The sequence below is a fragment of the Oratosquilla oratoria genome, chromosome 7 (assembly GCF_046742065.1).
Source record: "Oratosquilla oratoria isolate Oo_2021 chromosome 7, ASM4674206v1, whole genome shotgun sequence".
In the NCBI taxonomy this organism is placed as follows: Eukaryota; Metazoa; Arthropoda; class Malacostraca; order Stomatopoda; family Squillidae; genus Oratosquilla; species Oratosquilla oratoria.
The window spans coordinates 30,567,469-30,582,865 of record NC_134783.1 but is presented as its reverse complement, the minus strand read 5'-3'; the positions used below and the strand labels follow the sequence as shown (position 1 = coordinate 30,582,865).

General features: G+C 38.2%; 1 protein-coding gene across 2 annotated transcripts in view; it reads left to right on the top strand.

Moving 5' to 3' along the window:
• Positions 1 to 14,241, top strand: part of LOC143027028 (clavesin-2-like) — a 76,830-nt gene extending 62,589 nt beyond the window's left edge. Inside the window, exons 3-6 of one of the 2 annotated variants that reach the window (XM_076187871.1) lie at positions 6,775 to 7,030; positions 7,329 to 7,503; positions 10,001 to 10,111; positions 10,594 to 14,241. In XM_076187871.1, the coding sequence (XP_076043986.1) occupies positions 6,775 to 7,030; positions 7,329 to 7,503; positions 10,001 to 10,111; positions 10,594 to 10,908 (857 nt within the window). In that variant the 3' untranslated portion in view covers positions 10,909 to 14,241. Of the gene's footprint in view, positions 1 to 6,774; positions 7,031 to 7,328; positions 7,504 to 10,000; positions 10,118 to 10,593 lie in introns of both variants that reach the window. The other variant, XM_076187869.1, reaches the window with a different exon arrangement.
• The last annotated feature ends 1,156 nt before the right edge of the window (positions 14,242 to 15,397 follow it).

Sequence of the window (15,397 nt, the reverse complement as noted above, 5' to 3'; positions counted from 1 at the left end):
TGGATGTATATACCAAAAGTATATAGATTTGTGGGTAGTTGAAAAAAGCCTAATATAGCAAAACATGTCAGTGAGAAGTCGGATGCATGCCGTATTTTGTAGACACAAATCCCAGGAGTACATAAAATCACACCGCAATTTCCCCATGCCCGCGTACACACGTACAAACGAGCGTTCTCTCTCTCTCTCTCTCTGTCTGTCTGTCTGTCTGTCTCTATCTCTCACACACACACGACAGTCGAAGTGACAGCGAAGTTTGGAACTCCAGGAAAACTTCAAATTTCGTGGATCTCAACGACGAGGGAGTACCTATGTTGTATTAGTAGGGAAGGGGAAAACTCGTGGTGTAGTGGGAAGGTGAAGAAAAAGGAGAAAGGGAGGGATTACTGAGGAAAATGGAAGGAAATGAGGAAGGGGACGAACGGGCCCCGGAAGTCAGAAGGAATGTCAACAAGAGATGCGCAGACGATATTAGTTAAAATGGAAAATTTTGAAATATAGATAAGAGCAGCGCAGAGGTGATGATGATTATTTCCATGGATTTAATGAGGGAGGAAATGACAACCTCCCCCGATTAGCAAGTCTAGAGGAAAAACTAGAGAAAATGAACAAACAGTGGGAGGTTAGGTCCAGTCAACTTTTACGGAGAACCAAACCCTAAATAAAGAAGTAGAAGAATTAAAAAGACAGTTAAAAGAAGTCAAGGATGAGAATGAGGAATTAAAGAATAATAATAAAAAGTCCATAGCAAAAGAGGTACAGGGTTGGAGAAAAGTCCAAGAGAACAACAAAATAGAATTTAGAGATATAGTAAAACAGATGAAAGAACAAACAAAGGACACAGTTATTAAAGTGATGAGGGGGAAAGAGAATATAGTAAGACGTAGCAGATAAAAAGAAATGTATAATTATATTAGGGATGGAAGAGAAGCATAATCCAAATAGGACTAAAAGAGTAAGGGAGGAGAAGGAAAAGTAAACAAGGTATTAGAAGTAGTTCAAGAAGATGAACAATAGGGAAAGAAATTGAAAAAATATATAGACTAGGAAAATACAATACAGATAAGACCAGACCAATTAAGGTTAAGTTGAGGTCACAAATGACAGCAGAGAATATCTTAGCAAAAACAAGGAAACTAGCAAAAAGTGATCAGTATAAACAGGTATGGATAAAAAGAGAGATGAATAAAGAGAAAAGAGAGGAAGAGAAATAAAAGAATAGAAAATAAGGATAAAACAAGAACAGAACAGAGTCATACAAAGAGAAATTCTATTGGAGAGTAGTGGATATAAAAGTGAGGAAATGGTTCATAGCAGAGAAAAATGGAGGGGAAACAGAAAACAGGATGGAGATAACAGAAAATTAAAAGTGTCTTTCACAAATATAGATGGCTTAATGACAGGCTTGAATGAACTGAATGATTACCTGAAGGAAAAAGAACCTGACATAATGGGTATTGTAGAGACAAAATTGAAAGGTCCATTACCACCCAACAGTGTAGGACATGACGCATATAATTATTGAATTAGAAACAGTGAAATAAAACAAGGGTGTAGAGTTATGTTCCTGAGTAAGAAGGATATAAATGTGAGGAATATTACACATGGAAAGAATAGAGTGAAGATGATTATGATGGAAATAGAGGACAGGGACAAGAAGAGCAGGAAGTTTGTGGTAAATTATGTGCCTCCTAAAACAGCTTTGTGGGAAGAGAGGGAACACAAAAATATGTTAGAACACACAAGACTAACATTAAATAAAATAATGGAAGATGAAGGAAGAATAATTATAATGAGTAACTTTAATTGTAAAGAAATCTGTGGTGAAGAGATGACAGTGAAGGGTGGAGACGACCTATGGGGAAATGTACTACTTGATATGGTTATAGAACATACAATGACGCAATTGGTACAAGAGAATACTAGGTATAGAAATGAGGAAGAACCCTCGAGACTGGACCTAATAATCACATCAGAACCTGAAATAGTGGACGAGATTGAATATAAGACACCAATAAGTAAAAGTGACCACATATTGGTTGAACTGGATCTAAATGAGGAAAAATACATGGAAAAAAAAAACAATATAGAAAGGGAAGATTGATGTATGGATTTTTTTTTTTTTTTTTTTTTTTTTTATCAAATAAGATAATTTTTTTCAAAAAGCAGACTGGGAAAGGATACACAAGGAGGAAACAACAGTAGAAGAGAAATGGAATATTTTGACAAAAATTTATAAAGGAGTGGAAAAGTATGTTGCAAGTCAAAAACAAGCAAAAGGATATGTAAAGTGTTTGGTACAACAAAAAATGTAGGGAGTTAAAAGACAAAAGGGATAAAGCTTGGATAAAATGGAAGACAAAATACCTGAAAAATGGAAAATATATACTAGTTGTAGAAATCAATATATAGAAGTCCGCAAAGAAGAAAGAGAAAATATGAAAAGGATGTCATAGAAAAATGTAAAAATCAACCAAAACTATTTTATAGATTTGTAAACAACAAACTGAAAAACAAACAAGAATTAGTGAAACTACAACAAGGAGGAGTTGAAAACACAGGAAATAGAAATGGCAGAAATTATGAACAAACATTTTAAATCAGTGTTTACGAGGGAGAACATACAACTTAGAGATGTCAAGTGGGAGGAGAAAGTCCCCCCTATTAAAGAGATAGAAGTAACAAGGAAAAAAATAATGAATCACTTGAGTAATCTTGATGTCAGAAAATTGCATGGACCAGATGAAATGGCAAACTGGATTTTGAGAGAATGCAGGAACGAACTAACAGACAAAATACATAGTCCAATAAGCAGTTCATTGAACGAAGGAAAAGTTCCAGAAGATTGTTAAAGAGCAAATATAGTACCAATATATAAAGGGGGAAACAAGGAAGACCCTACTAACCATAGACCGGTCTCTCTTACAAGTGTGGTAGCTAAAATTTGCGAAAGAACTATGAAAATTAGATGGGTAAGGCATTTGGAAAAAAAACAACATACTAAATCCAAGGCAGTTTGGATTTAAACAAGGACGATCATGCGTCACAAACTTAATGTGTTTCTATTCAAGACTAATAGATGTAATACAAGAAAGAGATGGATGGGCTGATTGTGCATTTCTAGGCCTGAACTTTTTTTTTATAAGGTTTCACATAAGAAATTGCTAAAGAAATTAGAAACTGCAGGAGGAATACAGGGCAAACTGTTGAAGTGGATGGAAAACTTCTTGCATGAAAGAAAAATGAGAATGGTGATAAGAGACAAACATTCTAATTGGGATGAAATGATTAGTGGAGTTCCACAAGGAACAGTACTGGCCCCAATAATGTTTGCTATATATATTAATGATAAGGGTAAAGGAATTGAAAGTTATATGAGCTTCTTTGTGGACAATGCAAAACTGCTGAAAAAAGTGAACACTGGAAGATTGTGAGTCGCTGCAGAGTGATCTCAATAAAGTATGGGAATGGAGTAGGAAGTGGGAGATGGAATTCAATATTAAGAAGTGTAGCATAATGGAATTTAGAAAAAGAAAAAAAAGAATAGTGGGATCATATAAATTGGGAGAGGAAAAAATAAAAAAAAGTAGAAAATGAGAAGGACCTAGGAGTCATTATCATGAATAATATGTCCCCTGAGAAATATATAAACAAAAATTTTTGGAGAAACTTATAATCTAATAAGAACAATCAAAGTGGCATTTTACATACCTGGACGAAGAAATGGTGAAGAAAATACTAGTCACTTTGATAAGACCAAAATTGGAATATGCAGCGATGATGTGGTCACCAAATACAAAAAAATGTATAACAAAACTTGAAAGAATACAAAGAGCATTTACGAAACAGGCACCAACACTCTCGGAACTATCATATGAGGAGAGACTAGCAAAACTTGAGCTACAGACATTAGAGCAAAGAAGAGAGAGAGGAGACTTGATAACTATTTTTAGAATCATGTAAGGCATAGAAACTATTGATAGAGAGGATCTAATAAAATGGGATAGTAGAGATACAAGAGGACACAGAAAGAAAATAAAAAAAAGACAATTATAGAAGAGACCTGAAAAAGAACAGCTTTCATCACAGGATAATAGATGTTTGGAACAAGTTAGATGAAAATGTGGTGTGTGCAAAAACGATACACAAATTTAAAAACAGTCTAGATAAAACGAGATATGAAGACGGGACACCACGAGCATAGCTCTCCTTCCTGTAAAATACAACTAGGTAAATACACAAAATTGGGATGAAGAAAGGGAGAACATTCCCCCCCAATGAAAGAAATAATTGTAACACAAAGAAATAAGGAACCAAATAATAAACATTGATGACAGAAAATCACATGGCATGGACAGAATTGCAAACTGGATACTAAAAGAATGTACAGATGAACTAATGGACAAAATATTTAAGATAATAGATTGTTCACTCAAAGAAGGAAAGGTACTGTAAGACTGGAAAAATGCCAATACTGTGCCAATATATAAAGCGGGAGATAAGGAAGACCCAACAAGATATAGGCTGGTCTCCCTTACAATCACAATAGCCAAAATATGTGAAAAAGTCATCAGAAGTAGATGGACTAAACATCTGGAAGAAAACAATATATTGAATCCAAAACAATTTGGTTTCAGACAAGGAAGATCATGTGCTAGAAAATTAGAGAATAGGAGACAATACCCAACCAGAGTTGTTCCTTTCCTGTATGCTACAATTAGATAAATATATATATACCAAAGGCTTTTTTTCCCCCTTACAAGGGAGGTAGCAAATAAACAAAGGTATAAAAACCACTCCCACCACATACTCCACTCCCATCCACCCCTTTTCCTCCCTCTTATCTTGTCTTGTCCTGGATGATGGGTCATCCCTATATCTCATCCACTGCCCTAGGTCAGAAGCGGTGTTGCAAGACACAGCACATCCACAGCAAGGCTACTTCATTAAATTGGCGCACCCCCCCCCCCTCTGTCCACTCGTGTAGAAATGGAGAAGATGGGGAGAAATCCCTTCAGGCTGTGTTAATTTATTTTTCACACATTCTCCCTCATCCCCCATCCCCCACCCACTCCCCCTCATGTATCACAGCATCATCCATACACAACCCTTCTCCATTCACCCCTATCTTCTGTCCTCTCCCATCCTTTCTCTACAGACATTCCCCTCTTTCCTAATGCCCCTTATACCCCCATCCATCCATCTCATCCTTGGTCGCCACCTTATGTTCACTCCTTCCACCTCTGCCTTCCACACCTCTTTTCCTAATCTTTTTTCACTCATTCTTTCCATGTGTCCAAACCATCCCAATACTCTTTCATCAACCCTATCTCCCTACTCCCTCTCCACCCCTGTTCTCCTCATCTCCCCTGTTCTCCTCATCTCCTCATTTCTCACTCTATCCAACCTAGTAACCCCTATCATACTTCTCAGGTACCTCATCTCAAACACATTCAAACTCCTTCTCTCTTCCTCTGGTATGTTCCATGTTTCTGCCCTGTACAGTGCTGTTGGTGCAGTCACTTCTTCATACAATCTCCTCTTAACATCCATTCCTAAATGTCCATTTCTCATTACACTTTTTAATCCCCCAAGTACTTGCTTCTCTCAGTCTACATTCTATTTCCACCTCCACTCCTCCCTTTCCTGCCACATTTGCACCCAAGTGTCTGAAATTATCCACTTCCTCCAGTCTCTCTCCCTTAATACTCACTTCCAGTGTGCTGCTACTTTCTCCCCTTGTACATCTCATCATCTTACTTTTACCCACATTTATCTTCAAATTCCTTCTCTCACACACCCTCCCAAACTTTGTCACTAACTTCCTCAATCCCCCCTCTGATCCTGCCACAAACAGTATTGTCAGCAAACAACAACTGCCTCATCTCCCATTTCTCTCCATTTTCTTTAACTATCTTCAATCCCTGACCCACTACCCTTACGTTTACCTCTCTCACCACCCCATCCATGTATAAATTAAACAGCCAAGGTGACATAACACATCCCTGACAAAGTCCCACTTTTACCTCAGACCACTCACTCTCTCCATTTCTGATTCTAACACAAGCTCTACTATTCTTGTAAAAACTCTAGAAAGAATCAAAAAAGTAATTATGAAGATGGCCTCAACGCTTTCAAAACTGTCATTTTTGGAAATTGTCAAAACTGGAATTACCAACTCTGGAACAAAGAAAAGAAAGAGGTGACCTATTGATCACCTATAGAATCATGAGAGGTTTGAAAGTCCTTGTTAGAGAAGACTTACTAAATTGAAATAAGAGAAATACAAGGGGGCATGAAAAGAAACTTCAAAAGGACAGTTATAGAAAGGACCTGAAAAAGAACAGCTTTCCACACAGAGTGGTAAATGTCTGGAACAAATTGGACAAAACAATAGTGTGTACAAACACCATACATGAATTTAAGAGCAAACTAGATATTGCAAGATACAAAGATGGGATACCACAAGTGTAGCTCCCCTTTTGGTAAGATACAACTAGGTAAATGCACACACACACACCCATACATGAATTTGAGTCTAGGTATGTTAGAAAATTAGAGAATAGGAGACAGGACACAATGATCATTGCTCTGTTCCTGTGTACTGCAATTAGGTAAATACACATACACACTCTCACACACACATTTTGATATTTACTCATATGTCACTAATGTTTTTGTTCTATTTGCTGTATTTTATTCTTTATTTATATATATATTTTTTCAAGATCTTGTACCTGAGTGAATGGAACTGTACTCTCCTCCTGTTCTCAGGGTTCCTTCGCACAGACAACGAGTTCCTAATGCGATTCCTCCATGCCCGGAAATGCCGCATTAACGAGTGCTTCTCACTCCTTTGCCGCTACTTCGAGTACCGACAACGAAATCGTGACCTCTTCTGTGGACTGCATGTTGGACGACCAGAGATAAGAGCAGCTCTCTCTGACGGACTGCCAGGGGTCCTCCCAGAGAGGGACCACAAGGGAAGACCCGTTCTTGTTCTCTTCGCTAACAACTGGGATCATACCAAGTAAGGGATGAATTTATTTGTACAGTTTATTAGGACTCAGTTGTAAACATGAAGTCTTGTCATGTTGCATTCAATAGGAATATCAAGGTACATGAATAAGTCAGGTCCTCACACCTGTATCCATTTTTTATTTTATTCATGTCATGAGAATCATGACTGTTGTACACTCAGCCAGGACATTCCATTGATGAAAGAGCCTCACTGTTCAAGCATCACTTGACCAAGTTCTTTGCTAAGCATATATATGTTTGCATTTAAGATTATGTGTATAATTCACAACTTTATATATTTTTTTCAGGTATGACCTAGTGGCCATCTACCAATCACTCTTACTTTCTTTGGAGAAACTTGTCGAGGAAGTTGCAGTGCAGGAATCTGGGGTTGTTGTAGTGGTAGATTGGACTCATTTTCCTCTTCGCCTTTCCACCCGTCTCTCTCCCAAACTTTTACGTTTGATTGTGGATGGATTGCAGGTATTGCCTTTTGGATCCCTTATGTAAATGTACAGTAATTTTTGTACATCTGAAAATGTAGTACCTTTTTGTTTTCCTGTCCACCACTATATTACAACTTTTTCTTGTACTGGAGGTAGCCAAGTCAAAGGCACATATCTACTCCCACACATTCCACTCCCCTCCCTCTCATCTTAGCTCCTCATGGATGATGTATCCTACCCAATGCCCTGGGTCAGAAGCATTGTAGCAAGGCATAGTATATCCACAGCAAGGCTGCTTCACTTAATCAGCTAACCCCCCCATCTCCATCCCCTCATGCAGAAAAAGAGATGGGGAGAAATCCCTTTGGGCTAAGTCAAAATATCATTCACACATAAGCATGCCTACACCTTCCCCTCCCCTCCCTTCCTTGCATAACATTATCATCTATATACAGCCACTCTCCACTCATCCCTATCTTCTGTCTTCTCCCTTCCTTCCTCAACAGACATTTCCCCTCTTGGTCACCACCCTTTTTACCCCCATCTGTCCGTCCATCTCATCCTCAGTTGTCTCCTCAAGTTCACTCCCTCTACCTCTGCCTTCCACACCTCTTTTAGTAATCATTCTTCCCTCATTCTTTCCATGTGCCCAAACCATCCCAATTCTTTTTCATCAGCCCTCTATGTTATCTCCTTTTTCACTCCTCAAGCTACTTGTTTCTCACATCTGCATTGAAAATTCTTCCTACTATTCTCCTGGTTACCACTATATAGTCCATTAAAGCCCTATCTACCACCCTTCCATCCACCACCCTCTCCCATGTGTACTTATGCTTGACTTTCTTCCTAAACACTGTATTTGCTATCATCAACTCTCTAGACACATCTCCACCATCATCTCTCCACTACAATTTTTTCCTGGAACTCCACACTTCCCAACCACTCTGTCTATTGGTTCATCTCCTACCCTAGCATTGAGATCTCCCAATACCACTACATTGATATTTCTCCCTAAACCCTCTATGCACTCATTTAAATCTATCCAAAAAGCCTCCCTTTCCTCTACACTCTTCTCACTACCAGGCCCATATGCACTTACAAAAACCCACATTTCCTTTCCCAGTTTTACCTTCATCCACATTAACCTTGAAGAAACCTCCCTCCACCCCTTCTCTCCCTCATGCTCTCTTCACTCCCCACTACACTACCAAACTCAAACTTGCTCCTCTCTTTCAACTCTCACTCAATGCCAACACATCCATCTTTCTTCTCACAAACATACTGCCTATCTCTTCCCTTTTACTCTCATCTGTACCACATCCATGCACATTAAAAGACCCAAACCTTATGGTTCTGGTTGGAAAACTCCTCCCAGACCCTCTTATGCCTTTGCTTTTCTTAGGAATGTCCCCTTTGGGGCTACAGAGAGTAGGATGCCTAGTCCTATCCCTGTCCCTTTTTTGTTGCTTTTTACAACACACAGTGGCAATATTCTTTCTCCTTTACCACAGGGTTCGGCAAAAAAGGAAATGTATATTCAAAGAAGTGGTACAAGACAATATTAAGAGTGGTGGAACAGCATAATGGAGGGACAGTTGCAGTATAATAAAATAGCATCATTTCTCTGTGAATAGAGATTTCCTCTATCTCAGACAAAATGATGTGTGGCTCTGGTCCATAGGGGCACCCCATATAGACCCAAAAGTATCAGCTGCATGCTACTGAGTAGATTTTAACTTCACAATAGCATGCAGCCAATACCGCAGATGGGGTAAAAACTTTAGACTGCCCTTAACAGCATTCCTCCACAAAACCGCAAAGGCTTGCTGTTTACCATGTCATAAACCTTTTCCGAATCCATAAATGCCCAAAAAATATCCTTACCTTTTTGTAAAGCTTTCTTACATATCTGTCTTACCACAAAAATCTGATCCAGGCAAACCCTACCTCTTCTAAACCCACACTGTTCCTCACCAATTACTCCCTCTGTTCCTTTCAATTAAAACCCTCCCATATGCCTTCCCAACTACACTCAACAAACTGATCCATCTGAAACTGCTACACTCACATCTGTCCCCTTTTCCCTTGTAAAGTGGAACTATACATGTGCTCTTCTAGTCCTCCAGCACTCAACCCTTCCATAGACACATATTATACAACCTCACTAGCTAATCCACTATTACTGTACCACCCTTCTTCAGACACTCTGCAATCACATAACACTAGATTTTCTGCATTGTCTCTCCCATATTTAGTATAATCACCTTTTGTAAAAAATCAACCAATGCACTCAGACTTTCCATCCACTAGTAAGCTCTGGAGTGCTCTTACCCGTAATACTTTTTAACCTGCTTCTGATTTGGACTCGATAAAACAAAAAAACCTGGTTTATATAGAGTAAAGCCCAGGACAGGGCATTCTTATATCTAGATGACAGAATCTAGAATAGTTAACTTTGGTTATATATATATATATAATTGCTTTCAGTCTAGTAATCTGTAACTCAGTGCCTATAGTACATATTTGTATTTCAGGACTCGTTTCCATTGCGTTTTGGAGGTGTTCACATGGTAAACCAGCCGTGGTTTGTAGAGGCTCTTCTTGCACTTTCGCGCCCCTTCCTCAATGATAAGACAAGATCTCGTGTAAGTGTGCGTATTTTATTTTCGTAAAGGGACCAGAGGGTTGCCATATAGCTAAACCAGCTTTTATTTTTTGCTGTTGTTTCTTCCTGTGGAAATAATGGCCTATTCCACTGCTTTTGACCCAAGCAGTGTGGAGGGGTCTGGGGCTTCATTCTTGAGGTGTTGAGTTGAGAGAGGTGGTTGAATGGGTTCTAATTTTTTGCAATGTAGTTATGTAGTTTCACAGCCGTCTCATTATACAAAATGGTGAAATGGAAGAGCAAGCCTTCTGATGTGGATGTGTGTTTTGACTTTGCCATCACTTTATAAGAGGTTTTCCCTCAAGAAATACTATAGGATATACAGATTTCAGTGATAAATGTTTTTCTTTATGTATCTGGCCTCTCAGGGATTTGAAGGTAATGGAGGTCTGTATTTGATTAGTGGGGGATTTCTTTGTGCATCCATATATTCTGTAATCTAATTGTTCTTTTATATTTCAGATTCAGCTGCATGGCAACAATCTCCACACATTGCATGCTCAGGTGCCACCACGACTTCTACCTGCAGAGCTTGGGGGAGAAGGACCAGAATATCATACACAGTCATGGGCCAACACCATCCTAGCTTCCAGTAACTGTTCTTCTGCAGGCATTACTACAATAACCAATGGCGTCGAGCACAACTCTGTTGCAATGAATGCATGCCGTAATGAGCATACAATGCCTAGCAAGTCAAAGACAGTGCCAGAGTTGAGCAAGGAAGACCGTGTTAATAGAGCTGCACACTGCACAAGTAACAGTTCACTTAGTCAGTAGTGTCTCATCAATTTCATATTCATTCTTGTGAACATCAGAACAAAACCCAAGTTCATTGGAATGTCTGCATTCCGTGAGAGGACATATGCTTATCTGAGCTATATCCTGTTCTCTCAAAAACAATCTTTCTATATTTTGCCATTGTAGTACCAAGTGTTTTCTGTAAATGACTTTTATTCAACTTGGTACTTTTTTTTATTCATAGTGGAAGTGTAAATGGAAACCAAACCTTAGCAAATGTCAATATTGGTAAAGCACATTAAACTGGCTACAGGTTGAGATTATATAAAATTTGGCAGGTAAGATTAGTGTTTTTGAGTACCATATCAACGTTAGCAAGGGTTGGTAAGGATGTTTGAAGGAATTGTTTTCACAGATGATATATTTGTACTACACCTTACATTAGATCTGTCAGTAATATTTTTCTATCATAAGAAGTCTGATATCCTTGTGAATAAAAGCTGAATATAAAGGGAAATGAATAATGACCCAAAATTGTTTAAAGTAATCAACTTGGAGAAAAGGATATCCATAACACTATTATGTTGTGTAATAAGTTGGATGAATTTCAAGAGAACATTATTTCAAGGAAATTGGTCTTGTTGTCTGTACAAGTTGTTACTCTCAGTTAAGTAATTCATTAAGAATTCATTACCAAATATTCTACTTTTAGATGAGCAACAAATTTTATGAGGGCATTGGTACTTTAGATTGTTCAGTTTTAGCAACATTTCATGAGGTTCCTGCTACATTAGCTAAACCTCATTCATTTCATAGCTGCTCAGTGGAGTATCATTTCCAAGTACTTTAAATATGTTAAGCCTTTTGCAGTTGCACCCAGTTTTACCTCATTTTCTATAGCATTTTAGCAATACTTCATTAAGAATATGCATTAGAGCAAAGGTTGCAGCCTAGCACACAAATATAGTTTAGTCATTTCCCATATTTTGGAAGTATTAGTGCACCCCACAGACTACAAAACAAAGTTCAAAGTGACTCAACAGCAATATTATTACATACATTACTTAATCATGTTTGATAGTATCATTCAAAAGAGAGAGATATTTTAAGGTAATCCTGGGATCCTTTATTTGAATTCAGTAAGAGAAAGCTTGAGATTTTTTCCAGTCCAGCAATACAGCACAAACTGTTAATAATGAAGTAACATTTGATAATTAAGCAGAGCATGACTTCACAAGTGTAGGTGAGAGCAGATATTTTAAACATTTGTCAGCAGTCCCAGAGTTCTACCTCAGTGTTTCTCATACTTACACTTTGGAAAAAAAAAAAAAACTATGATCATGAAGGCCCACCACCAAACTTGCTGAATTTTGGATCTGCATATTTTCATTTTGGTATGAATTCTATATTTTTGTGTTGTTAAAACAAATGGGGACTAATAACATGTACCTGCTAATGGTGGCCCTGCAAGATGGACATCACAGAGAAAATTACCTTCCTGTTGTCCATCTTCAAAACCTATCAACACTCACCTCCATATATAGGTGCAGCCCTGAGGGACTGTCAATTGGTCATTAGACTAAGCTCAAGATCCTCATCAACTGCAACTATGTTTCTTTTTCTTCTTTTTTCAAATAAGGAGAGCTGACAAAGGCTGTTCTTCAACTCTTTCTATTGCTGCTAGCCAGTGACAAAGGAGCAGACCAGCATTCCTAAGTTCCCTCCTAGAGAGATCTATGGGGCCCTGGGTTTTCAGTCATTTAATTAGGTGACAGTTGTTATTAGTTAATGGCAAACAGTTACCCAGACTTCATCGTTCAGTTGCTGCTATTGCTTACCTTAGAAAAGTAATTGGTTTATGTGTTCATAAGCTTTTAATTGCATAGGAAAAACAGTGCTAGTGTAACTGCTTTTAGAAAGAGCTATAGTAAGAGATCAAGAGTTACTGTAACACTATGTGATTGTTAGTAGTTAGGATAGATTCTTTATCTCATGGCATAATTCCATTATTAGAATAATTATTCCCATACAACCTTGTTGAAGTGGTGGTGGCAAACCAGCTTTGGTTGTCGTGTCTTGCTGGGGAAGAGTTGTTTTTCTCTCCCCTGCTTTTCACATTAGTAGTGTGGTTGGGGACAGGGCAGCCTTTCATCCTTCAGATACTGAGGTGGAAGAGGTGGTTTAATGGGTTTTATTTGTTTCTGATTTGGGTGTGTGCTTTGATTTGCATTTTCACTTTCACATATAATATTTTCATGTACAAAACTAGGGAAACTCTCCTTTGTTATTTACCCACTATTTGTATTGTTAACCTACCAATAGTTACCCATCTTCAGGCTTCCCATTTCATTGTGAATTTCTTGCTACTGTCATTTATTTTTTTCACTATACTGCCTTCTTTGCTCATTTGGTATCTTCTGATACAGACTTTTACATATCACACATAGTTGTTTAGACTCCTGTGATGGCATTTTCTTCAATTTGTTGCTCCCTTTCAACATGCACAAACGTCCAGTATGTTTGATTGTCATAACTTGTGTATTTTTGTATGCTGTACATATCTATATGGATGTATGCTATGTATGTAGGAGCCCCAGGTGGCTTACAGATAATGCTCATGCTTCATGCACAAGTGGCCTAAGTTCAGATCCACAGAGTGGATACAAAAATAGGTGCTCATAGTAAGGCTTCATACATAATATATTCATATGTTTGTATCTTGTCAGGCTTGCCTGATGCCTTATACAAACAACAGACACGTGTACAAACAAAGCCATTCCAATACTTTTCTACCATATGCTTACACTGTTCTAACACTAAAACCTACATATCCACTGAGACAAACCATGCCTTTGTGGTGAAAGAAAAGACATCCAAGGATTTCCCTTTAGGTCCTCTCCCCATCTCCCACCTGAGATGAAGACTTTTCATAGTGTGATAGGCTGCAACTACCTGATGTATATATATATCTTTCTCCATATTTTATATGTAAGATGTTTATAATTAGTCAAATCAGGTGTTGTGGTAACAAATTCTTTTATTATTTTGCAAAGAAAATATTTACATGAATCCTAGTTTGTTGAATACACAAGCTCTTCCTAGTTATGCCTTGTAAATGATTGCCTTATATAAGTATGTTTGAAGTTTTGGAATAAGAGATTATTTTAAGCTTGTGGAGCTTTATATCTGTACTGGCAAGAAGCTCATGAAAATAATTTTATCTTGGCAAGAAGAGATGTGATCACATCTCAAATTAGCTGGAGGCTAAAGTTGACAATTTTTCTGTTATAAAATAGTTTTATTGCACTGTGATTCTTTTGTATGCTATGATTAAATTGTTTCTTGGACAGTGATTTGAAATAGTTTTCTATCTATATACCAATTTTTTTTTTTTTTTTTTTTTGTTTTTCTCTCTCCTTACAGGAAGGTAGCCAAAGTCAAATGATATAACCACTCCCACCCATTTCATTTCCATCCATTCCATTCCCATCCACCACCCTTTCCTCCTCATTTTAGCTCCTTATGGATCCTCTTGTATTCCACTTTACAAGGGAAAAGGGGATAAATGTGAGTGTACAGTGAGACCTCTCATTAACGGATGTTAATTAGCTGTGTTTGCGGTGTTTTTGCTATGTTTTCGGTGTTTTGGAGTGGTTTTTGGGTGGCATAGTGATTGCAAGAACTAAACAACAGCACCAAAAACACCGAAAACACAGCGAAAACATCGCAAACACAGCTAATTAATGTCTGTTAATGAGAGGTCTCACTGTAGTAGTTTCAGAGGGATCAGTTTGTTGAGAGTAATTGGGAAGGGTTATGGGAGGATTTTAATTGAGAGGATTAACCACTTTGGTACGATGTCCCCTGTGTACATGAGGCGTGAGTGGGCAATGAGGATGCTGGCATTGGTGTGTTGATTATATATATTTTTTTGTAGTACATGAGTTACCCTGGATTTTTTTAACTGGTTTGATGACATTTTCTGTATTTATTATTACTCAGAGTAAAAGAGAATAAGTCATACAGCAGTGACTTTATATTTTATAATGTGAGTAGTGTGATGCATATTACATATGGCAGCCGATGGTGCATGCAAAAATTTGAGTCATACTGAAGTGGTTAATGGAGAAGTGTGGGTTTAGGAAAGGTAGGCGTTGCTTGGATCAGAATTTTGTGGTAAGATTGTGAGAAAGCTTTTAAGGTAAGGATGGATGGGGTAAAAGGGGCATTGGGAAAGAGGGGAATGTCTGTTGAGGAAGGATGGGAAAGGAATGAATGGAGAATGGTTGTGTATGGATGATGCTGTGATGCATGAGGGGAAGTGGATGGGGGATGGGGAGTGAGGGAGTATGTGTGAAAAATGAATTGACACAGCCCGAAGGGATTTTTCCCTGTTTTCTCTATTTCTGCAAAAGGGGATGGAGAGGAGCGCCACCAATTTAATGAAGCGGCCTTGCTGTGGATGTGCTGTACCTTGCGACACTGCTTCTTACCCAGGACAGTGGACAAGATGCAGGGATGACCTGTC